The 27,162-nt window shown below is 44.4% G+C and overlaps 1 protein-coding gene across 1 annotated transcript in view; it reads right to left on the bottom strand.

Annotated features, from left to right (window-relative positions):
* Positions 1-1,271: 1,271 nt before the first annotated feature.
* Positions 1,272-27,162, bottom strand: part of oacyl (O-acyltransferase like) — a 45,636-nt gene continuing 19,745 nt past the window's right edge. Inside the window, 6 exon segments of the mRNA XM_067989922.1 lie at positions 1,272-1,692; positions 2,921-3,063; positions 12,783-12,969; positions 14,955-15,084; positions 22,684-22,797; positions 24,680-24,759. Of these exon segments, the coding sequence (XP_067846023.1) occupies positions 1,591-1,692; positions 2,921-3,063; positions 12,783-12,969; positions 14,955-15,084; positions 22,684-22,797; positions 24,680-24,759 (756 nt within the window). The 3' untranslated portion in view covers positions 1,272-1,590.

Here is a 27,162-nt window from a genome sequence, read left to right as displayed (position 1 = left end):
GATGTCAAATTTGTAAGGAAACCCTGAACTAGATACAGCAAATCTCATTTATAAGGACATCTATTATGAGAACATTCCGTGTTTGTTTTCCATTTGCCAGTATGTTAGTTTGCCTTGTTATGAGGATGTATATTTATAACTAAATCACTCCAGAGGAAATACCATTGCCTCTCGTGCTTGCAGAGAACTCTGGCTAGGATGACACCATCCTGACCGGATTGTGCTCTGTTGTATAACTTTCTAGATACATTTTCATTCCTAAATGGAACTAAAGTGCATTCTAAAAAGAGTTTTTAGTGCACTAATAGTTATACATAACCATTGAGTTTGTGTTTTGTTCCTGTCTTCACTGATTTGTGGAACATTTCTAAACAATACATCAACCCAATTCATTAATTCCCTATGCATTAAAAACTAGAGATACATAGCAAATATCTGCTGCAATGATGTTACAATGTCTAGAGTACACCGCAGGAAGGATGAGCAACACATGCCTCTCCAGGCAGGATTCAAAGCACTAGACATAGGAATATCATTTAGTTTGTAAAATGGAATAAAGCTTGCCTTTAGTATACTAAGGTTCTCTCATTCTTCTGATCTCACACTAATAATTATATGTGTGTATATATACATATATATAAAAATCAAAAGCAAAGTACTGCAGATGCTGGAAACCTGACATAATGAAAAAAATGCTGAACCATCCTATTACCACCCTCCTTGCCTTGCATGATCATCCCTTTTGTCATTTAATCACTCCTACCTCCACCCTATCACAGACCTTCCCTTTTGTTCTTTCCTCCCCCCCTCCCCGCACCCCCCCCCCCACTTCCCCGGCTCTGTACTTGCTTAAAAACTGTTAAATCTTTAATTTCTTCCAGTTCTGCCAAAAGGTCTTCGACCTGAAACGTTAACTCTGTTTCTTCCTCCACAGATGCTGTCTGACCTGCTGAGTATTTCCAGCATTTTCTGAGTATATAATTTATATATGTTACAGTAAGTTTGACATGATGTGGAATGTTGGCATTTGCTTTGAGTATCAAATCCCCAAAGAACAGCAATCACTTTTTCATTGTCAAAGCTTTCACACCTAAATAATTAAAGTTACATCTTTATTTACTTGTGCTCTCCAAAAAGATGGATTTTAACAGCTTTTGTAATAAGTTTTCATGCAGCAAACTTTAATGAAAAATACCACACAACTATTCATGTAATTAAAAGTTAATCCTGAATATTGTTTAGCATTGCATTATTAAAGGGGTTTAAATGAGTGGCATGCTCCTTAAGAAGAACGGCAGTAGGATAGTATGACTAGAATAGATCAAATACAAACTGTGATTTTAACCTTGTACAGAATGGATTTTGTACACCATATTTTCTTAAACAGTCTCAAATAGCACAGTGGTGTTAAGAACCCCCCTCACTAATGCCACCAAAGAATGAGATGTTCTTTGAACCAGAAGGCCATATTCTTGAGTCTTAAAGATTCAAAATTTCAGTCCACTATGTTCATGAAGACCAAATCAAAATGTTGGATCCTCAGGGGAGGATATATTGAAGGTGTTACTTGAGCTCTCAAGAATTAGATCATCAGAAGTATTTTCTTAATGCTTGAATAGGATTTTCAATGAGCACACATAATGCAAATCCTATAATGTGTGCCAAAACTGTGTGACCTATGAAGAGATAAAACTAGGAAGAGGAACAAAGAGAAAATTAGGATGGTTCATAAATCTCAAATAATAAACACAACTTTTGATATGAAAAGACTTTCTCAGGAAGTTAGTGGCCATGTTATACGATGAACTATCCTTTTTCTTCTTCCAATTGTTTCCCTACTCTCCCAAAGGTGCTAACTCAAGCTGGGGTACTGTTCCATGGGGATCAGCTAGTCTCCAGAACCTTGCCCAAGTGACCAGTCTTCATTTGTGGGGCAAGAGAGTAAGTGTCGGTAAGCTATTTTACTATGAGAGGGTGGATCACAGATAAATCCAATACTGCCCTCACCCAATGTCCACACACCTGTGCACTTTGCAACAGGAGTCATTGGACAGAAAGAAAGAACTTACATTTATATAGCGCTTCTCACAACCTCAGGATGCTCCAAAGTGCTTTACAGCCAATGAAATACTTTTGAAGTGTAGTCACTATTGTAGGAATCATAGCAACACATTTGCGCACCGCAAGGTCCCACAAATAGCAATTAAATAAATGGCCAGATCATCTGTTTTAGGTATTGGTTGAGGGATAAATGTTGGCCAGGACACCAGGAAAACTCCCCTGCTCTTCTTCAAATAGTTTAATAGGATCTTTTACGTCCACCTGGGCCTCGGTTTTAACAGAGTCAGCATCTCCAACAGTGCCGCACTCCCTCAGTACTGCACTGAAGTGTCAGTCTAGATTATGTACTCAAGTCTCTGGAATGGGGCTTGGACCAATGCCCTTCTGACTCAGAGGTCAAAGTGCTACCATTGAGCCTCGGCTGATAGGGATTAAGAATGTGAACCCTGAATAATTTTCCCCTGTGCAGCCCAGGAGTGCTGAGGCCAGTTGCAGCAGCCCTTCCACTAGCTGACTTTGCAAACACTAGGGGAATAAAACCTGGAAGCTTCTTGGTCTTTATGGTTCATTGAGCAGTACACGTGTTTGAACATCGGATGAAGACAGGATCATGGTCAGCTGTGATACCACCAATACTCATTGTTTAGGCTTGCACATAAAGATTGAACACTTGGATGAGGAACTAGAGAGCAGCTAGAACCCAAAAAATTGTAATCCTGCATGAGTCAGTGTTTTGAGGAGAGAAGACAAGAGGACAATTTAAAAAGTAGTGCTCAGAATACTCCAGATGTTTCCCAAGCCCTTGAAAATGCATCAATATTCCCAGAATTAAATAATGGGAAATTGTGGGTTAACTCACCATGTTAATGTCTGTGTAATGAAGGAGTGTCTCCTGTAGCCCATTGTACACATCTATTATAGCAGGATGTATCAGATAACAGGCATAGCTGAGATTGGCTAGTGGGATCCATAACTTGCTGGACAGCAAACTGCTAACAAACCCTAAGGGGAAAATTAATAGAAAATGAAATAAACATTGACTTTGGATTTCAGCCCAGGGTTTCAGTGGATATTAGACCAACAAACACACATACTTTAAAAAAGAATCAAAATGATTTTCATTACTCGTGGGAATACTCATGTACTGTCTTCCAAATTGAAGATAAACTGAATGATGGAAGATGAGACCCAAGTTGAGTCGTTCAGCATATCAACAACAACAACAACCACTTGTATTTATAAAGCACCTTTAACATAGTAAAATGTCCCAAGGCGCTTCACAGGAACATTATCAAACAAAATTTGACACCGAGCCACATAAGAAGATATTAGGACAGGTGACCAAAAGCTTGGTCAATGAGGTAGCTTTTAAGGAGCGTCTTAAAGGAGGAGATCGAGGTAGAGAGGGGGAGAGGTTTAGGGTGGGAATTACAGAGTTTAGGGCCTCGGCAGCTGAAGACATGGCCGCCAATGGTGGAGCGATTAAAATCGGGGATGCGCAAGAGGTCAGAATTGGAGGAGTGCAGAGATTTCGGATGTTTGTAGGGCTGGAAGAGGTTACAGAGATAGGGAGGGGTGAGGCCATGGAGAGATTTGAAAACAAGAGAATTTTAAAATCGAGGCATTGTCAAACCGGGAGCCAATGTAGGTCAGCGAGCACAAGGGCGATGGGTGAATGAGGCTTAGTGCGAGTTAGGATACGGGCAGCAGAGTTTTGGATGAACTCAAGTTTATGGAGCATGGAAGATGGGAGGCCGGCCAGGAGAGCATTGGAATAGGCAAGTCTAGAGGTCCTCCATTTGGCAAGATGAGAGTCCCAAGTTTTTTTTATCACCTCAGATTTTCTTCCTTCCTCTTCTATTGCACTGACACTTACATACACTTTCACAGTGCCAGTAGCCCTCTGCTACCTCACTCAAATAGCTGAGGTAGTGACTGTTGGCATGGGGACAGCACAGCTGAGCCTTACCCTGCCCATATCCAATGTCTACACACACACGTACATTTTTCAGCAGAAGTCACTGGATGGCAGTCAGAAGCAGGAACACTCGCTGATATTTTTTCCCTTCCCATAGTGGAGCCCAGGTTCCTGGCTGACGTCTGTCTTTAACACCGCTGTCTTGGCCAGCCCCAGGGTTCCCCAGGAGAAAGATTGTGGTAGGCCCTAAGAAATCCACTGGCCCCCTGCCCCAGTTCGGCTGACTGCACTTTCAAATTGCAGGGACAATGAGTACCCGCCCAAAGCCGGCAGAATCCTTCTTTAAATAATCAGATCCAATGATGTAATTTATGGACGACTGAAATCTTAAACCCAGATTTGCTCAGGGAAGCAGGATTGCTCCTCTGGGCACCACAGGGAACATTGGGCCTCCTTTGCCCTGGGCTTCCCTACCCCTCCCCCGACCGTGATCCCCTCCTGACTACTTACTTTAGTGCTGGGAAACAGTTCATTCTGGTCACCGCTGTGACCTCCAGCTACCCAATTTTTAACAGCCAGGCAACCACTTTCCACTGATTTCCTACCCGTTTTGGTCAGGAAGTCAGTCAGCTGCATATCAGTGAGGCCTGACCGTTAAAATTGTCTGGGCCTCCCGTTGCCGCTCCCGGAGAGGCTGGCCACTCGCTAGGCTGCGTCCCTACCCGGTAAATAAAATCAACCGTTAAATGTCACACCTAACTGCTTTCTCTTTAATGTAATGAATATCCACCGACTTCCAACTTGTTCCCAAATGGTTCTGTGGCCTATCTCAGGCCTCCTTTCAACTTTTCCAAATATTAAAATCACCAAATTGCCAAATTGGCACATCCAATTATAATTTAAATATTCACTCAGCTTCACATAATTCCATGTTCTGTGGAAGTGCATGAAGGGATGCTTGACCATATTAACTCTTATTAACTCACATAATAGGTTAGCTACAGCACACAGAGAAGCACAATTGTGTAATTACGTTTAAGCCTTGGTATGTTGATAATTAAGTTAGCTGAACAGGTGCTTAGTACAGTCTGGTCTCTCTAGCAGATAAGGGTATTACTGACTACAAGAATATAATGAGAATACAGTTTCTTGAACGGCCATGTGGCCTTGAGACTGACTTCAGTCCTACTGATGACCAGGAAAGAAATGTGGGGAGGAAGGGAATGCTCAGGCCTACGTGCGAAAGTAATAGCAGCTATGGACGTTCGGGGGGCAGGCTCACTACTTGATTGACCACCTACCTGAGCCAATAAAGAATGTATGTGTGTGCCCATATTCTGTAGCAGATGGGCATTCTTATTGAACTGTATAAACATGAGCTGTTTCACTGACTCGAAGAAGATGTATCCTCAATCATTGTCTTGAGGTGCTCTTCCACTTGTATACAAGTCGGAGGTTCAATAAAGTTTCTCCTTGTACTGCTTCTTTGGGTGTTAATGCATTGTATAGTAATAAGTAATATTAAGTTTCTACAGTTCCATCATCAAATGTAACATGACATAGAATCATAGAATTGTTACAGCACAGAAGAAGACCATTCAGGCCATTCAGTCCATCAAGCCTGTGCCGGCTCTTTGTAAGAACGATCTAGTTAGTCCCATTCCCCCACTCTTTCCCCATTGCCCTGCAACCTTTTTCTCTTCAAATATTTATCCAATTCCTTTTTAAAAGCCACAATGGAATCTGCCACCCTTTCAGGCAGTGCATTCCAGATCCTAACTACTCGCTGCATAGAAAAGATTTTCCTCATGTCGCCTTTAGTTCTTTTGCCAATCACCTTAAATCTGTGTCCTCTGGTTCTCGACCCTTCTGCTAATGGGAACTTTATTTACTTTATCTAACCCCGTCATGAACTTAAACACTTCTATCAAATCTCCTCTCAACCTTCTCTGCTCTAAGGAGAATAACCCCAGCTTCTCCAGTCTATCCATTTAACTGAAGTCCCTTATTCCTGGAACCATTCTAGTAAATCTTTTCTGCATCCTCTCTAAGGCCTTCACATCCTTCCTAAAATGTGGTGCCCAAAATTGGACACAATACTCCAGTTGTGCTGAACCAGTATTTTATAAAGGTTCAGCATAACTTCCATATTTTTGTACTCCATGCCTCTATTTATAAAGCCCAGGATCCCGTATGCTTTTTTAACCACTTTCTCAACCTGTCCTGCCACCTTCAAAGAGACCCCCGGGTCTCTCTGTTCCTGCATCCCTTTTAGACTTGTGCCCTTTAGTTTATATTGCCTCTCCTCATTCTTCCTGTCAAAATGTATCACTTCGCACTTCTCGACATAAAATTTCATCTGCCATGTGACCGCCCATTCCACCAGCCTGTCTATATCCTCTTGAAGTCTATTACTATCCTCCTCACTGTTTACTACACTTCCAAGTTTTGTGTCACCTGCAAATTTGGAAATTTTGGCCTGTACACCCAAGTTCAAGTCATTAATATATATCAAAAAAAGCAGTGGTCCTAGTACCGACCCCTGGGGAACACCACTGTATACTTTTCTCCAGTCTGAAAAACAACCATTCACCACTACTCTCTGTTTCCTGTCACTTAGCCAACTTCGTATCCATGCTGCCACTGCCCCTTTTATTCCATGGGCTTCAATTTTGCTGACAAGCCTATTATGTGGCACTTCATCAAATGCCTTTTGGAAGTCCATATACACAACATCAACCGCATTGCCCTCATCAACCCTCTCTGTTTATGTTATGTCACTATGGATTTCTATTAGTACAATTGCCAACCCAATCTCATTTTCCCATGCTTTAGAATATGTATTATATTCAAATCCTGAACCATGGGCCCAATAATAACACACAGGCGGGTTCTGAGCAGGGGGACAAGGGGGGGCGGGGGGAGGAGGAGTGCGGGGGTGGTTTAAGCGGACGCGGAACCTGGAAGAAGTTTTAACGTGTCGGAATATCCGATGTTAACATGGATACCTAATTATCACTTTACTTCCGGGTTTCGGTTCTCCAATGCGTGACAATGGGCACAATGCGCAGCCGCATGGTGCGACCTCAACTCGATTATTTAAAGGGTTAATTTAAAGATGGAATTTGGAGAGCTGGGAGCCGTTGCAGAGACGGCAAACTTATAACATGAACTCAGGACATTCAAGGCTGCACCCCGCTTAACGACCCCTCACTTTATGTACTGCTGGGTGCAGTAAGGAGCAGGAAGGAGGCACTGTTTCCAAGCAACGGCAAAAAAAAACTTGCTGCTGTCACCAAGAAGGTGTGGTTAGAAGTGACTGAGGAGGTCAGCAGCAGGAGTATAGTGTCCTGTATCTGGATCCAGTGCAGGAAGCGGTTTAATGACCTAATCAGATCAGGAAAGGTGAGTACAGTTGCAGATTCACCTACATCCTGTGGTGCACAACAGCCCCCTCACTCTGACTTGTCAAGTGTACTCCATCACTTCACTCCTCACAGCCACTCAAGTTTCAAGAGAACCCATCGTTCACTTCCTATGCACTTCCTCAGGTGCCCATTTATCCATCCACCACCGCCACTCACCCCAATCCTTATGCAATATGATGCTTCTGCCTGACAGACACCCTTGCCGAATGCACTCCATCCATCAGGTGAACACCTGCCTTACAGACACTAATAGGTCTGTTGTTACCCCAGGGCCATCGATTAAAATGGAGAATCATAGTGAGACAGCAGCAAATTTGCAAGGTACTGGCAGACGTGCCACACACATTATCCACAATAGCAGAGAGGATGGCGGAGTCAAGCTCCAACATTTGTGGATGATATCGCAGGCCATTGCGAGGATGTCTTCCATGGATAGAGTGATCTCCTCTGTGGAACTTCAATCGCGGCAATCTGATCGGTCTGTGCAGCTCCTGACCACGGCCGTGCAGGCTTTGGATGCCAACATGTCTGCCTCCTTAAACAGGATGACTGATACCTTAGTTGTGGCCTTACAAAGCATTGCTGATCTGCACTAAGCTGCTCTCCCACAGAGGTGTAGGAGTGATGTGCCGCTGGCCCAGGAGAGGGATGATGGCAAAAGGAGACATGGAAGTGGGAAATCCACTCAAAGCACTCCCCGCCTCACCCGTTTCCCACCCCCCCCTCACCATCAACCAGTGCCCAACATACTGCCTCCTCTCCCAATGGCCGGGTCTGCCCCCACACAGGTGCAGGTGGAACAGTCTTTGGCGGGGAACTCACGGGCTCCAACACCCAGAGGTCATCGGCCAAGAGCATCTCAGCAGTCAGGACAGGGACCTGAGCCTTCCTCTACTGAAGCCACAGGGGTTGCACCACGTAGGACTGGTAGGCAAAAGAAAAGAAAAACATTGTAGTTCACCAAGGGTATGCACATGGGTGTTTATGAAAATGTTATGTTATTAAGTTTCCTTTTGTTATGACCTGACATAAAATATATTAATTTTCACCACTTCTCCATGTTGCCCATTGTTCTGTGCCGAGTGGCAACTCATCTTTTCAGTTGCTTGGTGATGAATGTGAAAATATGAATTGACGGGGACCAATTGGTGCATGTGCAATGGGTGGATGGTTGGTTACACGACTGCTTTGTTTCAGTGGGGGTGGGAGAAAAGGGGGTGGAAGGGGCCGGGGGATGTGATAGTTACTGTGGTCCAGTGTGAGTGACTGGCTGAACCTTCGAGCTATTAGGCATCCCTAGCATAACGAGCAGCAATGTATGCGGCTAGTCTGGCATTGGGTGCCCCATCTTTACCTTCCGCTTACTTGTCCTCCTCATCCTCCCTCTCTTCTCCATTGGAATCCTCATCAGATGACGAGTGATGAGCAGCTTGTTCCTGCTCCACCTTTAGTCCTCGCTGCTGCGTTGTATTGTGCAGAACGCAGCACACAATGATCATCCTAGAGACCGTCACTGGCGAGTACCGAAGGGCACCTCCAGACCTGTCCAGGCACCTGAAGCGCGACTTAAACATGTCGATGGTTTGCTCGATGACACATCTGGTTGTCATGTGGCTGTCGTTGTAGCGATCTTGGGGTTCATTGGTGGGGTTCCTCAGAGGTGTCATCAGCCAGGTTTGAAGGGGGTATCGTTTGTCGCCTAGCAACCACCCCTTAAACGTGGTTCCAGGTACGAACAAGTAAGGGATGTTGGACTGCCGCAGTATGAAAGCATCATGGCAGCTTTCAGGGAGTCTGGCGCAGACCTACATGAACCTTTTCTTGTGGTTGCACACCAGCTGAACATTGATAGAATGAAATCCCATATGGTTGATGAATACTCCTGGTTGATCTGGTGATCCTCGGATTGCCATGTGTGTGCAATCAATAGCACCTTGTACCTGTGGAAAGCCAGCCGGAAGCGCTAATCCAAGTGCCTGCTCATTCTGGCTATTGTCATTGCAGAGGAAGCTTACATACCTCCCAGCTCTGGAAACAATTCATCCATCACCAGCCTTATGCATTTATGTGCAGCCGACTGGGAGACCCTCGATATGTCTCTGTTAGCACCCTGGATGGAGAAAGAGGCAAACAAATTGAGGCCAGTGGTGACTTTCACAGCGACTGGTAACCCATGGTCACCAGGCCCAGCAGCCACCCTTCTAGGAGGCTGCAGATGTCTGCAATCACCTGACTTGACAATCTCAGCCTCTGGAAGCACTGCTCTTCCGAGAGGTCAAGGAAGCTGAGCCTCTGTCTGTCCACCCTGTTAGGTGGGAGTGCCTCCTGCAAACTCAACCCCTCTGTTGTCCACCTGCAGCTCCCATCACAGCACAACCGTGCTGCTGTGGATGGTGATTGTCTTCCTCGCCCGAAGTCCAATCTAAAGCAGCCATAGCACCACCCATTCTGATCTTCTCTGTGTGAACACTCCTAACTTTACCAATACATCTGTCACAACAAGAAAGTGTTTCCTGAGAAAGCAGCTGTGAGCACTCAGCCCTTATTCATATCGGGACACCTGACCTTTAACCATTCCCATGAAGTGCCGCGCAATCTCGCCTCCATTTTACTGCCGAGTTTCCCTGAGTCCTGGAAACCCGTGCTGCAGACGTTAATTTCAAATCGCTGCCAATATCTCATGAGAGGACACTTATTAACATATTTTAACCACAGACCCGCCTCTCAAGAGCGGGTTATGCGGCCGCACCCAAACCCGCCTCCATTAAAACCAGAAGTTGGAGGTCAGGTTTCAAATTTGTGAAATTTTAACCTCCCCTCACCCCCACCACTGTCCCGCCCATCGTGGGGGTTTAAAATTCCCCCCAGTATGTCCTAACTCTAACCGTTTAACATTCCTCCTTCAATGATTTCTTATATGTACAATGCATAAAAAAAGAGATGTGACAATCTCTACAAAGCCTAAGTCTGTCCAAGGCTTGAATACTGCATTTGTATCTGGGGAGACTTTTGTGCCACTTCTCTTGGACAGGATACATGAAAAAGTTTGCCATTTGATAAACAATCCTTCTGTCACCTCCCTCTCTCCCTTGTTCACCTCTACTTTATTTATACTACTATGGCTATTGCTCATCTGAGCTTTCTTTTCTTCTTGGTCCTCAATGTCAAATGTGCCAACTACACATTCTTCCTCCTCCTTCTATCCTCACTGAAGTCTTTGAATTTCCCAGGATCTCAGAGCTGTTGAACTTACTTCCTTCAGTTTTCTCCTTCATTAAAACATTACAGGCTTTTAAAACTTTGGCATCATCATTTCTTAGCTTGCCACATCTTCCCACCTAATCTTTTCAACCTTGGTGTTGTCCCATACTAGGGGCCTTGTCTCTTTGCTTTGATCACATGAAAAAAGTGGCTTGTCCTTTATTTAGTTACAGAGTTACAATTAATTATAGTCCGAGCTCTAATAATCCAGGTAAAGAATTAAGGGCTTGCTGCATATAATTGTTTCTGCGGTACTTGTGTTTGTACATGTGACTAACTACTGGAATGCCCCACCCAGACTATGTAAAGCCAAGTGTGTGCACACCCTGGCGAAGGAGATAAAAAGTTACTAGATGTTTCACGCACAATGATGTACTCACCCTGCAATATAGAGCTATTCTTTGAGTTCACCCGGTTTCTTTTCTTTAACAACTCTAAGGGGCCTAAACAGGATTTGACATTAATAGCTGCAAACATGCTGCAGACATTCGGTAAGATGTTCACAGATACATGGAGTGCTTCAGTCATCACATAGTTTACAGGAGAAATCTGATCATGATAGATACCACATAGGTAGTCATAGCTTAGCATCCATTTAAACAATGGATGTAAAACAGTCTGTTTTTAAAGGTCAGTTGACGAGAACATTTCCTACTGATTCAGATTTTTTTTTACAGAGCATTAAGATCACATTGAGAAAACTATGACTATAACAGCTATAAATAAAATTAATTTGCTTCAAAAATGTTCTTTAACCTTTCCTTGCCCTGCTGATGGCTGTGATTGCACAGCAAATGACTGATAGCCAGAGCTCCCTTGCAGCGAAGAAGAGCATAACTGTCACAGTTCCAACCTCGGTTACTAAATTTTCTGCCCAGTACAAAAATAATCCACATAGACCAAAAAGACCAGGTTTGATCCTTGGCATTAGCTGATCTCAGCCGAGGAGGCAGTAAGATTGATAAGATAGGCCTCAGCACCTCTGGCCTAGGGAAAGGGAAATTCCCCAGGGTTCCCACTTTTGATTTCTATCCAGTAATCCCTGGAAAGCGTGCATATGTGGACATCAGGATCAGCTGCGATACACCCTATGGATGAATAGAATCCTGATACTGTCTACAATCAATTGGGTGAGCACAATGGTCAGGGGGCATAGTCTCAAGATAAGGGGTCTGCCATTTAAGACTGAGCTGAGGAGGAATTTCTTCACTCAGAGGGTTGAGTTTACTCAAGGCTGAGATAGATAGATTTTTGGATTCTAGGGGAGTCAGGGAATATGGGGATCGGGCGGGAAAGTGGCGTTGAGGTTGAAGATCAGCCATGATCTTATTGAATGCGGAGCAGGCTCGAGGGGCCATATGGCCTATTCCTGCTCCTATTTCTTATGTTTCTTATGTTCTTATGTCAGACAGAACCCATGGAGCTAGCTGCAACCTGGAATGGCTTTGGTCTTCCCAGTTTTTAACTGGAGGAAATTGTTGCTCATCCAAGACTGGATGTCAGACAAGCAGCCTTATTTTTAAATCCCTTCATGACCTTGCCCCTTCTTAGTTCTGTAACTTTCCCTCCCCGAACTCTCTGCTCCTCTGACTCTGGCCCCATATTCTGGGATTCCCTCCCTAAATCCCTCTGCTTTTCCAACTCGCACCTTAAAACCCATCTGTTTGATCAAGTTTTTGATCATTCCTTCTAATATGTCCTTCTTTGGCTCAGCATCCATTTTTTTTGGATTACACCTTTTTGAAGCTCCTTGAGACATTTTTCTACGTTAACAACACCATGTAAATGCAAATTGTGGGATGCAGTTTGGAACATTCTCTACACCTGACTACTGTTTGAAAACATTTTCTGTGCCTGAGCCAAACTGTTCCCAACTTTGCCAATCCTACTCTTGAAGCAGTTGTCAGGAGTTGCAACAGAGTAGTTCAGTTTGACTCACTCTTACTCTTCTGGAGTTAAGGCCTTGGCCAGATATCCTGGCTGGGAGCTGGAGTTTGCAGTCCAGGGAATCACAAGAGAAAACCTGAATGCACTTAGTGACTAATCTAGTTTAGGTTTAACAAGTGAAAAATTGCAAGGGCTGTCTGCATTTCACAAATATGAGAGTACTGTACCTGCATATCCTTCTTCACATACAAGTATGATCCAGCCAACTGCAGCAGCCCATGCAGTTCTGTGCAATGCCTGATACAGCACAGGAACAACAGAGTAGGACTCAATGGAATCATCCAAAACATAGCCCAGAGCTATTACTACAGCCATTGTGGTCAGAGAGCACAGCCATCCAGTAAGAACAGAAGTCTAGAAAAGAAAGCATTTTGATGTTATTATTAGGCAGCAACAACAATTTGCATTTAACATAAAAAAATGTCCCAAGGAACTTCAAAGAGGAGCAAAGGAATGGACACTGAGTCTTAATGGGAGAGATTGGACAGGTAGCTGAAGGCTTGGTCAAAAGTAAGGGTTTGAGAAAGCTTATAAAGGCAGGTAGGGAGGTAGGGAGGTAGAGAGGTGGAAGGGTTTAAGGAGGAGTTCAAGATGATTCTGCTACTAATGCAGGAGCAGAGGGAGGAGGCATGCACAGGAGGCCAGAGTCAGAGGACCCATGGGGACATTAAGGCTGGAAAATTTTGCAGAGGCAGAGTGGGTTGAGGTACGGTGGGCAAAGGCCATAAAATGATTTGCAGATGAGCACAAGCGCTTTAAATTCAATACTTTGTGGGACAGGGAGCCAGCTTGGGTCGGAGAGGATGTGGGTAATGACATATGTGGGCGATGAGTTGAACAAAATGGAATTATGAATGGTGGAGATCAGGATTCTACAGGGAATTTCTTGTCTCAGCATGTTGCAATTTTCCTTCAGTAAAGTGAATGGGTGGAAAATTGTGTGTTAGCAAATGCAGAAATGGAATATCTACCCCGAAGAATTTGCACAACTGACTTTGACTTACTGTTATATGGTTATCTCATTTAACCTTCTCTCCCTTCTTGAGCCGAGGTGTTACAATCCCTTAGCACAATTTGCTGATCTAAGGAGGATTGTAAAATTGTGATCAGGGCCTCAGCTATCTCCTCTCTAACTTCCATCAGTAGCCTAGGATGCATGCCATCCTAGCCCAGTGACTTATCCACCTTGATTTTTGTTTTTTTTCCGAAAAATAGGTAGGAATGTATCCATGCAAGGGCAGTCCCATGGAAGTGGACAATGGAGGAAAGGTGATGGAGGAGGATAGCGTGATCGACTGTTGAATGCAAAGTGAAGGTCGAGGAGACAAGGAAAGATAGCATTCCAAAATCATTGTCACAGAGGATATTGTTGGTGTCTTTGGCAGTCTTGATGCTGTGAACACAGTGGAAATTGAAGAGAATTAAACTGGGTGGAGGATGTGCATATAGGGCAGCATATTTGGAGCTGAGTAAAGTTCAAAGGAGCAATGACCATAGCAGTATTGATAAAATAAAGAAAGACTGTGAAAGAGAGGGAGTGAGATTGAAGGGTTGAGGTGAGAGACAGATTGTCTATCCATTGACAAACCTTTTCTTGTAAAATGTTCCATGAATGTAGTTAAAACAAGTGATTTGTTATTCATTGCCTTCATGGCTTTTTATGCAAAATTGTGATATTCAGGCAGCAAACCTGCAGGCTATAAGTGTCGAAATTCAGGGGATTTGCCATAGGATGTCACGTCACATCCTCAATATGATAAATGATGAGAAGGGTGCTGGTAATATTGAGCTAAACACTGAGACTGCAGGCTTCAGAACTGCTAGCCTGCCTGGAATGTATAAATCATATATGATATATATATTACAATATAGATTTAAAATAATTGGCAAAAAAGTCAGGGGGCGATTAGGAGATTTTTTTTTAATCTGCGAGTTGTTATGATCTGGAATGCGCTGCCTGAAAGGGTGGTGGAAGCAGATTTAATAGTAACTTTCAAAAGGGAATTGGTTCTCACTTAAAACGGAAAAATTTGCAGGGCTACATTGAAAGAGCAGGGGGGTGGGACTAATTGGTTAGCTCTTTCAGAGCCGGCACAAGCACAATGGGCCAAATGGACTCCTTTTGTGCTGTGTGATTCTATGATTCTATTCTATTCTAAATTAAAAGCTTTAGAATATATCCATATACAAGTCAACTTTAGGTGATCTGCAATCAAAGAATATCCATAATGCTCTACAAACAAAAACATTTATGACAAGTTGTTACCACTGCAAAACACAACACTGATGTCTATTGTTGACTATTTTTTTAATCTCATTCTCTATCTTAAAATAAGTACCTTGGTTGTCAGCAAAGGTGTTTTTCTGTGATGCATTAAAATGCCCAACATGATTCCAATTAAAAATGGACCATAACGGCAATAAGGCTTTATATAGTATTGTTTGTTGTATGCCCCATGTGAAAACAGCCTGAAAACAAATATAATCCATTGTTTAGTAACAGAAAATGAATTAATACTAAAACAACATTATCTAATAAAATCACAGTGGGAAGGTCCAGACTCAGTCTTCTGTTCAAAAACCCCAACATTTTCATACGTGAGAGACTCCAAAATCAATCCTGTGTCCCCTTGCCATACAATTACAGTTTAGTTTGAAGTAGTTTTCAAGATTTACCCATCCCTAACATTTACTTTCTTATTTACCCTGTGAGATAATCTCTCAGTCACCTCCATTCAAGGCTAAAAAGCTCAAGTTTCTCTAGTTATTCTTCATAACTCAGGCTGATGACACTAAGGATCAGTCTTATAGTTGCATCTATTACCACCACTATGGTGGCAGTAACATATTTTGCTCTTGTCACTGATAGGATGTAGGAGAACAATACTCACCCAACCCTTTGACTGGAATGTATAATTTGATCCAGTTTGCTGCAAAGTGATTCAAGTGCTAACACTACTGAATTCAGATAGGAAGGGGTGAGGACATGAAGGGATTTCAACATGAGGATGAGAATTTTAAAATCAAGGTGTTGATGGACCAGGAGCCAATGTAGGTCAGCGAGCACAGGGGTGATGGGTGAACGAGACTGGCTGCGAGTTAGGATACCTGCAACAGAGTTTTGGGTGAGCTCAAGTATATTGAGGCAGAAGATGGGTGGCCGGCCAGGAGAGCATTGGAATAGTCGAATCTGGAGGTGACAAAGGCATGGATGAGGCTTTCAGTAGCAGATGGACTGAGGCAGGGCAGAGATGGGCAATGTTGTGGAGGTGGAAGTAGGTGGTCTTTGTGATGGAGAGGATATGGGGTCAGAAGCTCAGCTCATGGTCAATTAGGTTGCTGAGGTTGTGGACAGTCTGTTTCATTCTGAGTCAGTGGCCGGGGTGGGGGGTGGAATCAGTAGCAAGGGAACGGAGTCTGTGCCGGAGACCAAAGACAATATCTTTGGTCTTCCCTATGTTTAATTGGAGGAATTTGCAATTCATCAAAAATTGGTTGTTGACGACACAGAGGAAATGGAGGGGTCAAGAGAGGTGATGGTGGTGAGGTAAGCTTGGTGTCATCAGTATACTTATGGAACCTGACGTCATGTCTTCGGATGATGTTACCAAGGGGCAGCAAGGAGATGAGAAATAGGATGGGGCCAAGGATAGATTCATGGGGGACTCCAGAGGTAACGGTGCGGGGGCGGGAAGAGAAGCCATTGCCGGAATTCTCTTGCTACGACTGGATAGGTAATAGCGGAACAAAGTAAGGGCATTCCCACTCAGCTGGACAACGGAGAGGCATTGGAGAAGGATGGTGCAGTTAATGGTGTTTAAAAACTACTGAAATAAAGATGAGGACAGCCACAGTCACAGAGGATGTCACTTTTGACTTTGATTAGGGCCGAAACCTGATCGGAGAGGTTCAAACTTGGACTTGTGGGAAAGATGGCAGACAGATATGAGGCCAATGGACAGCGGCGTTGCCTTCTACTCCACAGCTGCAGATAACGCACAGTGTCTCTTGGAATACAGACGATAGCTGTTGGGAATTGCAGTCAACACAAACTGCACAGTGTCTCCTCTTCATTCCTACAGCTGCCCTGCCAGTTATGTTATGCATATCTATGAATGCTCCTCATCCTCTTTCCATTGCCCCTTCTCTTCTTCATTCAAGAAAAAGAGATCACAAGATATCTATGGATGAGTAAAGCCATTTGGCTCGCCATGAATGAAGTATTGACCCCTCTTTGTGTGAAGAACAATTTCTTGATATCATTCCTATGTTTGAATCTATGTTGTTTTCTCCTATACTAGTGGTCTTCCTTCTGGTTTTTCTCTGCACTGGCCACAGTACATCAGTAGTTCCCTTGTACCTCAGTGACCAGCACTGCACAAGGGAGTCAAGGTGCGGTCTGAGCAGCAGACGGTTCACAACTTCCTCTGACACAAAGGCCTGGACTTTCCTTATGAAAACCACCCACTTCTGGGAGGTGGTCTGGCAAGTGGAGTGGGGCAGGGCCCCTCAGCCCAAACTCCGCACCAGAACTGGCCACCTCGATTTTTGCCATGATTTCCCTCCCAGGATCTCTCTGTGGCCCTGATCTTTCTGCTGGCAGTGCACCCACTGGAATCAAATGAACAGGGAGTGGGGGTGGGGGAGTTGCTAAATTCAAATGCACGGGCAGTAATTGTTACCACTACAGAAGTGACAACAGCTGCTATACCCTCCTCCTAATGTTTGGCCGGTGGCTACATTGATCTCCTGGACGGCGACAGGAACATAGGAATAGGAGGAGGTCATTGAGCCCCTCAAGCCTGTTCCGCCATTCAATTAGATCATGGTTGATCTGTATGTTAGCTTCATTTACCCACTTTGGTTTCATATCCCTTAATACCCTTACCTAACAAAATTCTATCAATTTCAGTTTTGAAATTTTCAATTGACCCCTAGCCTCAACAGCTTTTTGAGGAGAGAGTTCCAGATTTCCACTACCCTTTTTGTGAAGAAGTGCTTTCTGACATCCTAACTCCAATTTTAAGGTTATGCCCCTTTGTTCTGGACTCCCACCGCAGAGGAAATAGTATCTCTCTATCTACCCTATCAAGTCCTTTAATCATCTTAAACACCTCAATTGTTTAAGTCACTCGGTCTGGATGAGAGACAACCCAGGTTGCTGAGGGAAGTAAGGGTGGAAATTGCGGAGGCTCAGACCATAATCTTCCAAACCTCCTTAGATATGGGGGTGGTGCCAGAGGACTGGAGAATTGCAAATGTTACAACCTTGCTCAAGAAAGGGTGTAGGGATAAACCCGGCAACTCGGTTTAACCTCGGTGGTGGTGAGGCTTTTAGAAATGATAATCCGGGACGAAATTAATAGTCACTTGGACAAGTGTGGATTAATTAAGGAAAGCTAGCATGGATTGTTAAAGGCAAATCATGTTTAACTAAATTGATTGAGTTTTTTGATGAGGTAACAGAAAGGGTTGATGAGGACAATGCGGTTGATGTTTTGCATATGGACTTCCAAAAGGCGTTTGATAAAGTGCCACATAATAGGCTTGTCAATAAAATTGAAGCCCATAGAATAAAAGAGGCAGCGGCAGCATGGATCCAAAATTGACTAAGTGAGTAACAGAGAGTAGTGGTGAACGGTTGTTTTTCGGACTGGAGAGTGGTATACAGTGGTGTTCCCCAGGTGTCGATACTAGGACCTTTGCTTTTTTATATATATATATTAATGACTTGGACTTGGGTGTACAAGGCACAATTTCAAAATTTTCAGATGATACAAAGCTCAGAAATGTAGTAAACAGTGAGGAGGATAGTAATAGACTTCAACAGGACATATACAGGTTGGTGGAATGGGCGGACACATGGCAGATGAAATTTAGTGCAGAGAAATGCGAAGTGATACATTTTGGTAGGAAGAATGATGAAAAGCAATATAAACTAAATGGTACAATTCTAAAGGGAGTGCAGGAACAGAGAGACCTGGGGGTATATGTGCACAAATCTTTGGACAGGACAGGTTGAGAAAGCTGTTAAAAAGGCATATGGGATCCTGGGCTTTATAAATAAAGGCATTGAGTACAAAAGCAAGGAAGTTATGATGAACATAAAATACTGGTTCGGCCACAAGTGGAGTATTGTATCCAATTCTGGACACCACACTTTAGGAAGGATGTGAAGGCCTTAGAGGAGGTGCAGAAAAGATTTACTAGATTGGTTCTAGGGATGAGGGACTTCAGTTACGTGAATAGACTAGAGAAGCTGGGGTTGTTCTCCTGACAGCAGAGAAGGTTAAGAGGAGATTTGATAGAAGTGTTCAAAATCATGAAAGATTTAGATAAAGTAAATAAAGAGAAACTGTTTCCATTGGTGGAAGGATCAAGAACCAGACGATACAGATTTAAGGTGATCGGCAAAAGAAGCAATGGCAACATGAGGAAAAACTTTTTTATGCAGTGTGTAGTTATGACCTGGAATGCGCTGCCTGAACGAGTGGTGGAAGCAGATTCAATGGTGGCTTTCAAAAAGGATTTGGACAAACACTTGAAGGGAGAAAATTTGCAGGGCTGCAGGGAAAGAGCAGGGGAATGGGACTAAGTGGATTGCTTTGACAAAGATCCAGCATGGGCTCGATGGGCCGAATGGCCTCCTTCTGTGCTGTAACCAATGATTCTATGAATTCGATCACCCCTTAATCTTATATACTCAAGGGAATTCAAGCCTAGTTTATGCAACCTGTCGTTATGGTTTAAACCTTTTAACCCTGGTACCATTCTGGTGAACCTGCGCTGCACCCCCTCCAAGACCAATATATCCTTCCTGAGGTGCGGTGCCCAGAGATGAATACGGTACTCTAAACAAGGTCTAACCAGAGCTCTGTACAGCTGTAACATAACTTTCACCCCTTTGTATTCCAGCCCTCTTGAGTTAAAGGCCAACATTCCATTAGCCTTTTTAATTATTTTTTGTACCTGTCCGCTTGCTTTTAGTGATTTCTGTTCCTGGACCCCTAAATCTCTCTGCTCACCCACAGTTCCTAGCTTCTCACCATTTAGAAAATACTCTGATCTTTCTTTCTTGGGTCCAAAGTGGATGACCTCACACTTTCCCACATTAAATTCCATCGCCACAGTTTTGCCCATTCACTTAATCTATCAATGTCCCTTTGCAACTTTCTGCTCCCATCTACACTATTTACTGTACCACCTAACTTAGTGTCGTCAGCAAACTTAGATATACAGCTCTCTATTCCTTCATCCAAGTCATTTATAAATATAGTGAAAAGCTGTGGCTCCAGTACAAATCACTGGGGGACACCACTAGTCACATCCTGCCAATTTGAGTACATACCCATTATCCCTAGTCTCTATCTTCTACCTACTAACCAATTCCCTATCTAAGCCAATTCCATATGCTCTCATTTTTGTTATGTGGAGCCTTGTCAAATGCTATCAGCATGATCTGTAAAAACTCCCCTTTGCGGGAAAAGTGAGGCCTTCACATTGAGCAGCCTCCCACCTCGTTTTGACTCTGAAAACACTCCACGCCGAGCCAACCCAGCAATTGACTTGTGGGCCCCTTCAAATATGTGGTCCCATGAATGGGCATTGCTTGATCATGTAGGGTGCTGCAACCATTTCTCTGAGGCTGAATTTGACAAATCTACAGCATTGACTATTTTACATAATTTGAGCTGCAAGGTTGGTTTTGTGAGGCGCATTTCATTCAACGAGAACAGATGAGGATGACATCATTGGAAGTGACGTCACTAGCGGAGCAGTAGATTTTCAGTATGCCCTGAGAGTGACGTCATCGGGTGGCAGGGCACATGTGCAGAAGGACATCACGCGTTGATCGAAAACCAGAAGTACCCACACTGACGCTAATCACTCCCGCCAAACTAAACATACTGGGAGAGAGCTATGGTGACGGATGGGGTATTGTGCGTGGGTCATGGATTGTTTGCAGGTTTATTGGGTGGAAAGTGGAGGAGGGTGGGGGGGGGGTTGTCACCTTTTACATTATTGAAGTCACTTGCCGCGCGTGCTCCGGCTTTCCGAGAAATCAACTCGCTGCTGTTCATGCTCAAGAGCATGATTCACGTCTAACGGGGGGAGGAGGAGAAAGTGATCCATCTCCCCATCTGGACCACATTCACCCTCTCTTTCCCTCCCTGCCCCCAAACACCTGAATCACATTCTCCCCCCTGCCCCCAACCCACCCCTTGCTCTGCTCCCTCTGGGCTCCTGCTTCACCAGACCCTCCCCCCCACCCCGTGCTCCTGCAACTCCCCTTTCTTCTGCTTCTCCCCCTTCTTCTCCCTTCCCCTTCTGCTACTGCTTTGCCCCTCTGCTTCTCCCCTTCCCCCTCTGCTTCTGCTTCTCCCTTCCCCCTCTGCTTCTCCCCCTTCCCCCTCTGCTTCTGCTTCTCCCTTCGCTTCTGCTTCTCCTCTTCCCCTTCTGCTTCTGCTTCTCCTCTTCCCCTGCTACTTCTGCTTCTCCTCCTTCCTCCTCTGCGTCTCCCCTTCCGCCTCTGCTTTCCCTCTTCCCCCTTTGCATCTGCTTCCCCTTCCACCGCTGCTTCCACTCCCCCCCTTTCCCCCGCTGCTTCTGCTTCCCTCCCCCCTTCCGCTGCTCTGCTCTCCATCCCCTCATGGCTATCAGCATCGGCTGCATTTTTGGTGCTCGGTTATCGGCCTCCGGTCCACGCTTTTAGTGAACAGCTGTGAGGGCAGGGGGTGACCTACAATGTGCATGCACGTCAAGATCGACGTCCCGCACATGCGCGTCATCAAAAGAAGAAATACTCAGTCCCTGGCGTTAGTTACAGTGAAGTCTCATAGCTCTTCTTTGAATCACATCCAAGGCTTGAATCTCTCCCTTGCGTCTTTGTGACCAGAACTGTACACAGCAATCAAGATGTGGCTTGACCAGAAAGCTTTAGGCCCTGAATTTTAGCGGGGATCTGCGGAACCCCTGGAGAAATGGCCGTGTTCAGACATTTACGCTGTTTCTCTGGGGGTTCTAGCAATCTGTTGAAGTTATGGCTTGAGATCAGGAGAACCTCTATGATAATTCCAGGCCTTACAGTTTAAGCATGACTTCCTCTCACTTGTACTCTGCTGCTTTGGCTATATATTTACTTTGTTGATAGCTGCTCTGCAGCGGATGAGCATGACGAGCATTGAGTCTACTAAAACCACTAGGTTTTGTTCAACTTCATCTTTAGCTATTTTGACTTCATTATGTAGCCCATTTTTTCTTCCTATGTGAAGTACTTTACACTTTTTCATATTAAATTTAGTCAACCCATTTATCTATTTAGTCTAACTCATTTTGTAGTTCCCAAGCTATGTCCTCAGATTCAGCTATCCCTCTTAGATACCTTTCATTTGCAAATTTGACCAGTTTGCTTTGAGCTTCTGAATCCAAGTTGTTAATATAAAATAAATGAGAAACAATAGTGGTTGTAACACTGCTTACTGGGGTACACTCACTATTTTGTCCTCACCTCAATGTAACTCCTTCCATGGATGTAAATCTCATTCAAAGTGAATCTTCAAAGCATAGAGATATATTCTGAAGCTCTGTGAGATATGATTCACATAAACTGCATGCATAATAAAAGCCCATGGGGTATAAATCATATCCTGCAACTCCTCATAATGTTTGTCCCCGTGTTGAGTATGACTAGAAATTATAGCCTGGAAATTACTGTTGATGATGTCAGTGGACGAATGTTTCATGCACTTGTTTGCCATGCTCCCACTCCGCTGCTGTAACTTCCCCGGAAGAGCGATGGAGCCCCATTTATGCACGTAAATGGCATTTCTGCCGTACTTCCAGTGAAGTTAAGGCAGTGGAGACGTAGCAGTTCTGAGGAACTTTACGGCCATTAACCCAGTTAAAATAAACAGGCTAACACTTCTGTTAAAATAGCGAATGGAGAACTGTCATATGAACACATTAAGCATTTATCTGTTAATATTGATGACGGTAATTTCTAGACTTATACATATTATCCAGAGTTAACTGCCCGAGCTTGTAATAGTAGTCAGATTCAATGCTTACCTGGTATCCAAGTGAAGTCCTATTGGCAGTTTGAAGAACCATGAGATCAAAGCAGTGACAATGAAACAGGCCAACAACAGAAATCCTGCCAGAACAATCATTAGCAGTCTGTTCCTGAACACAGATAGAAAAGTTACTCTGCCTGCTCTTTAAATAAAAAAAAATTCTGCTCATGCTGATGAGCAATGGCAGCGATACTCATTTTCCATCTCGCCTGTCACCATTAAGAATTTATTTCAAGGCCAGGCCACTTGAAGCCTATTCAGATAAATGGAGAGAATTTCCCAAGACTACACCAAATCCTCCTCCCCCTGCTATGTCAACAAGAACCCCAGCCATGTTTCCCAATGGACTCCCCAAGATTTTAATGAGACTCTGGTAACATCATTTGAATGTCCATGCAATTTCTTGGAGCTTGTGATGCAATTTCCCTGAGTCATTACCCACCCATGTAAAATGGGCACCAAGGATTGCTTGGGAACGTGCTGTACGTGGAAGTGCATTTAAAGAGGTCGATAACAAGACTATTTGTTGTATTTTGAGACTAATTTTCCAGCTTTTATTGATTTTTGTTCTTTTTCCCCCTGTCAGCACTTAGCTGCTCAGGAAGTTTTGTGCCAAGTTATTTGCCACAACCACTTTTTTTGCAACATCTACAATATTGCCACAATGGGTTGCCCCGTGGGAATTCTGCTTTACTTACATTTTTTTTTTAGAGGAGCAACAGGTAGATGCCAGGTAGGTAAGACTGCACCAGACTGTGGTAACCTCACACCAATACTGACAGGCAGAGTAGATCTACATGCAGATGCTCCAAATGACCAGGGAGGCAGTGACAGAACCTGTGCCATCTGCTGCAACAAGACCTGCAGCTGACATGCACTGTGGGTCTGGAACTGCCAGTGATAGCAATGGTCACCTCTGCCCTCACATTGTCTGCTCCACCACCTTCCAGGCATGCTTCAGTGCTGCCTAAAAGACTCTGAAAACTTTTAGCGGCAGACTGGGCAGAACTCCCTGGAAAAGCCTGGTAACACCCACAGATAGGCCACCTTGATGTGTGTGAGTGGGGGGAGGGGGGTGCGGTGTTGACGGGTGGCAGAAGATCCACCCATGGATCCCTCTTGGAATTTGAAGGGCAAATGTAAATGGAGCAGGAACCTGACAAAACGAGGTCCTGTCCCAAATTCTTGGTCGCCCTTGGTGGAATTAAGGCTTTCCACCTGTCATGTCCCAGGAATTTCAGGGCCCTGTATTCACATTTATAATGGAAACTGTGTACGTAAATTTGCCATGCTGTAATTGCCATCCCCCACCCCATTATTGGTGGCACTGTAGCATCTTTTTTGCTCTATCAGCCTGTACTACAAATAAACTCTTATGATCCAACCAACTCTACTCCACTGCTTCCAAAATTGCCATAAGCTTTGCTATTCAGCTATAAATAATATAGTATCAAAGGATTGTATAAAAATAATAAAATGGGGACTGAGCTATATTTGTGCACCCTGTTTCATCTAAAGACTACATTTGATCTTGATTCTCTGTGTGCAACAACACAGAAGATCAACTAGTATACATTACAAATATTAGAAAGCTGCCAACATTTTTACCCCCCCCCCCCCCCCAATATATGTGGCCACTTACCTTTAAGTGGCCAGGTCCTTTAATTTTACCCATCACCACAATGGCTCTGTAAGGACAGCTTACATGTGATTTACTGTTTCTCTCTGGCAAGTTCCCAATGCTAGGCTTAAGATGGGCCCGGAGATCACCCACATTAAGTAAATGAAGTGAACCCTGCAAAATCATGTGAGATCAGCACACCAATGATCAAATGGATGCTCATAACACACCAACCTACATACCCGACCAAAAACCCAATCACAAAATCTACCCTAGAATACCAATGCATCGACCACTGAACCACTGGGCATCCAATGTAATTGTTCATTATAACAGCAACAGCATGACACCAGTAAATAATAACGCTTACCGGTACAGCAGAAAGATGAAAAGAGGTGTTGTGATGTAAAACTGGAAGTCATTTGCAAGATACCATGTCCATCCCATGCACTGCAAACACAGAATTTTTTGGTAAGCTATTTCATATTAAATGTAATGCAGTATGTTTCTTTTATTTCTTAGAATATCCTAGCCCAGAAATCCTGCTCCTTTTTGAGGTGGAATTTGAACACTGCAAAGGCGGAGACATCAGAATTTGGGGTGGAACTCGGATCCTCCAGCTTTCCAACCCTTCACAACAGGCACAGCAAATTCCGACAGAGGGGAGGAATGCACTTCTTCTGCCCCTCTCCACATCTTGATAGCAGTTTGATGTGATCTCTGGGTGGGGGTTCCCGGGCAACCCTGGAAATCCCGTCAGATATGCTTCCAATTGACCCATATCTGTGTCTGTGGAAATCAGGTACAGGTGCCATTCCAGGCTGCAAGTGGGCCCCATCAGGAATATAATTCAATTTCAATTGAAGCCAAAGGAGATTGAGGATCACTAAGTTCTGCCAGTGTGGGAAACTCGTTGAAACATTTCACAACCCTTGTGGTCTTTGGGCCGACTAGCCTGTGGTTTCCCCCTCTTGGAGTGGTCCCCTCTCCCCATGTGTTAATGGCCCCTTTTCCAGGTTTTGGAATGAGGTCCTGCGCCGGGCAGAAGTTCTGCTACACAACAGCATCACTGGAATGTCTACTCTCCTCTCCTGAAGACGGTGACTCATGCTGCAGTATGGTTCCATGGGTGACAATCAACCAATGTTAGCTTGCCATTCTTTCTGTGTAAGCCTCCACGGTAATTGTTAATGCACCATTGGCCCTAGAGCAGCATTGCAGTAAAGCCTGATCCCATCCTAATTCAATGCCACACTTTCCAGCAGGGATCACTGGATATTGATCAGGAATAAGAACCATGGTTGATATTCCCTTCCCCCCTTTCCTGCACCACCACTTGAGCTGATATCAGTTATTTTGGCACAGACCAAGAATCAAAACTGAGCAGTAAGGCTTACACCCACAGCATGTGGTGCATTTATCCCTGGTCCAAAAAAGAGTCCTCTACCTGCGATCGGCGACCTCCCCCCAAGCACCGATGTCCTCTCCATGCCACGATCACGGCCAACCTCTCCCCCCGTCCTCCCCCCCCAACCCAAGCACCGATCTCCGGCTTTCCCTCTCCCGTGATGGCCTCTCATCCGCCCCCCCCCGCACAAGCCCCGATCTCCGGCCTTCCCCTCTCCTGCCTCTCTTTTTATGCAAAACTTTTGAAATGAAATCCTAATAACTTTAAATGATTGTGGCCATGTTGACTATAAGGTCAAAGATCCAGCAGCACAAAGCATACATACATTAATTGGACATAACATATTTGTGATGTGATTATCTTCTCTAAGGTAACATAACTAAGGGCAACTTAATTTGAGTATCAGTCAGAGTTGAGATTCAAACTGAAGTCTCTCGTGTAAAATATTATCACACTACCAATGTAGCCACTGCCCTTCCTCCTACATGTCCAATAACCATTCAAACAATGTATTCATGGTACATTTGAATCATTGGCCTCGATATTTACGGGGAGGCAGGGAAGGTGTGGGGGAGCACAGTAGCACTTGGAAAACCCGGCATGGAGAGGACATTGGTGCTTGGGGGGAGGTCGCCGACCGCAGCAGTGGGGGGATAAAGAAGCCGCAGTCAGCAGGAGGGAGGCCAAAGGCTTCCTTGAGGGGCCCGGGGAGCACTCCTGCTCCTCCTGGCCCACAAAGAGTGCTGTAAAAGGCAATTACCTTCTTCAGTCGGCAGCTTCTGCCTCTCTTTTTATGAGGATGTTGCCAGGACTGGAGAATTTTAGCTACGAGGAACGATTGGATAGGCTGGGGTTGTTTTCTTTGGAACAGAGGAGGCTGAGGGGAGATTTAATTGAGGTGTATAAAATTATGAGGGGCCTGGATAGAGTGGATAGGAAGGACCTACTTCCCTTAGCAGAGAGGTCAATAACCAGGGGGCATAGATTTAAAGAAACAGGTAGAAGGATTAGAGGGGAGTTGAGGAGAAATATTTTCACTCAGAGAGTGGTGGGGGTCTGGAACTCACTGCCTGAGAGGATGGTAGAGGCAGAAACCCTCTTCGCATTTAAAGGGTACTTGGATGTGCAATTGAGGTGCCGTAACCTACACAGCTATGGACCAAGAGCAGGAAAATGAGAATAGGTTGGATAGTTCTTTTTTGCCACCACAGACACGATGGGCCGAATGGCCTCCTTCTGTGCCATAAATTTCTATGATTCTTTCACTATCAGGTTTCCTGTGCCATGGGAAACCCGCGCAGCAACTGTTAAATTTAAATCAAGTTCCCAATTGCACTGTCCGATCCTGATTTAAATATGTTAATGAAGCGTCCCGCACTCGTACCCCCCGAAACACACCGCTGTGAAAATGGTGGTTTGGGTCGTGTTCCCTGTTTTGTTCATTT

This window comes from Heptranchias perlo, chromosome 1 (assembly GCF_035084215.1).
Source record: "Heptranchias perlo isolate sHepPer1 chromosome 1, sHepPer1.hap1, whole genome shotgun sequence".
Taxonomy (NCBI): Eukaryota; Metazoa; Chordata; class Chondrichthyes; order Hexanchiformes; family Hexanchidae; genus Heptranchias; species Heptranchias perlo.
This window is presented reverse-complemented; position numbering and strand designations above follow the sequence as displayed.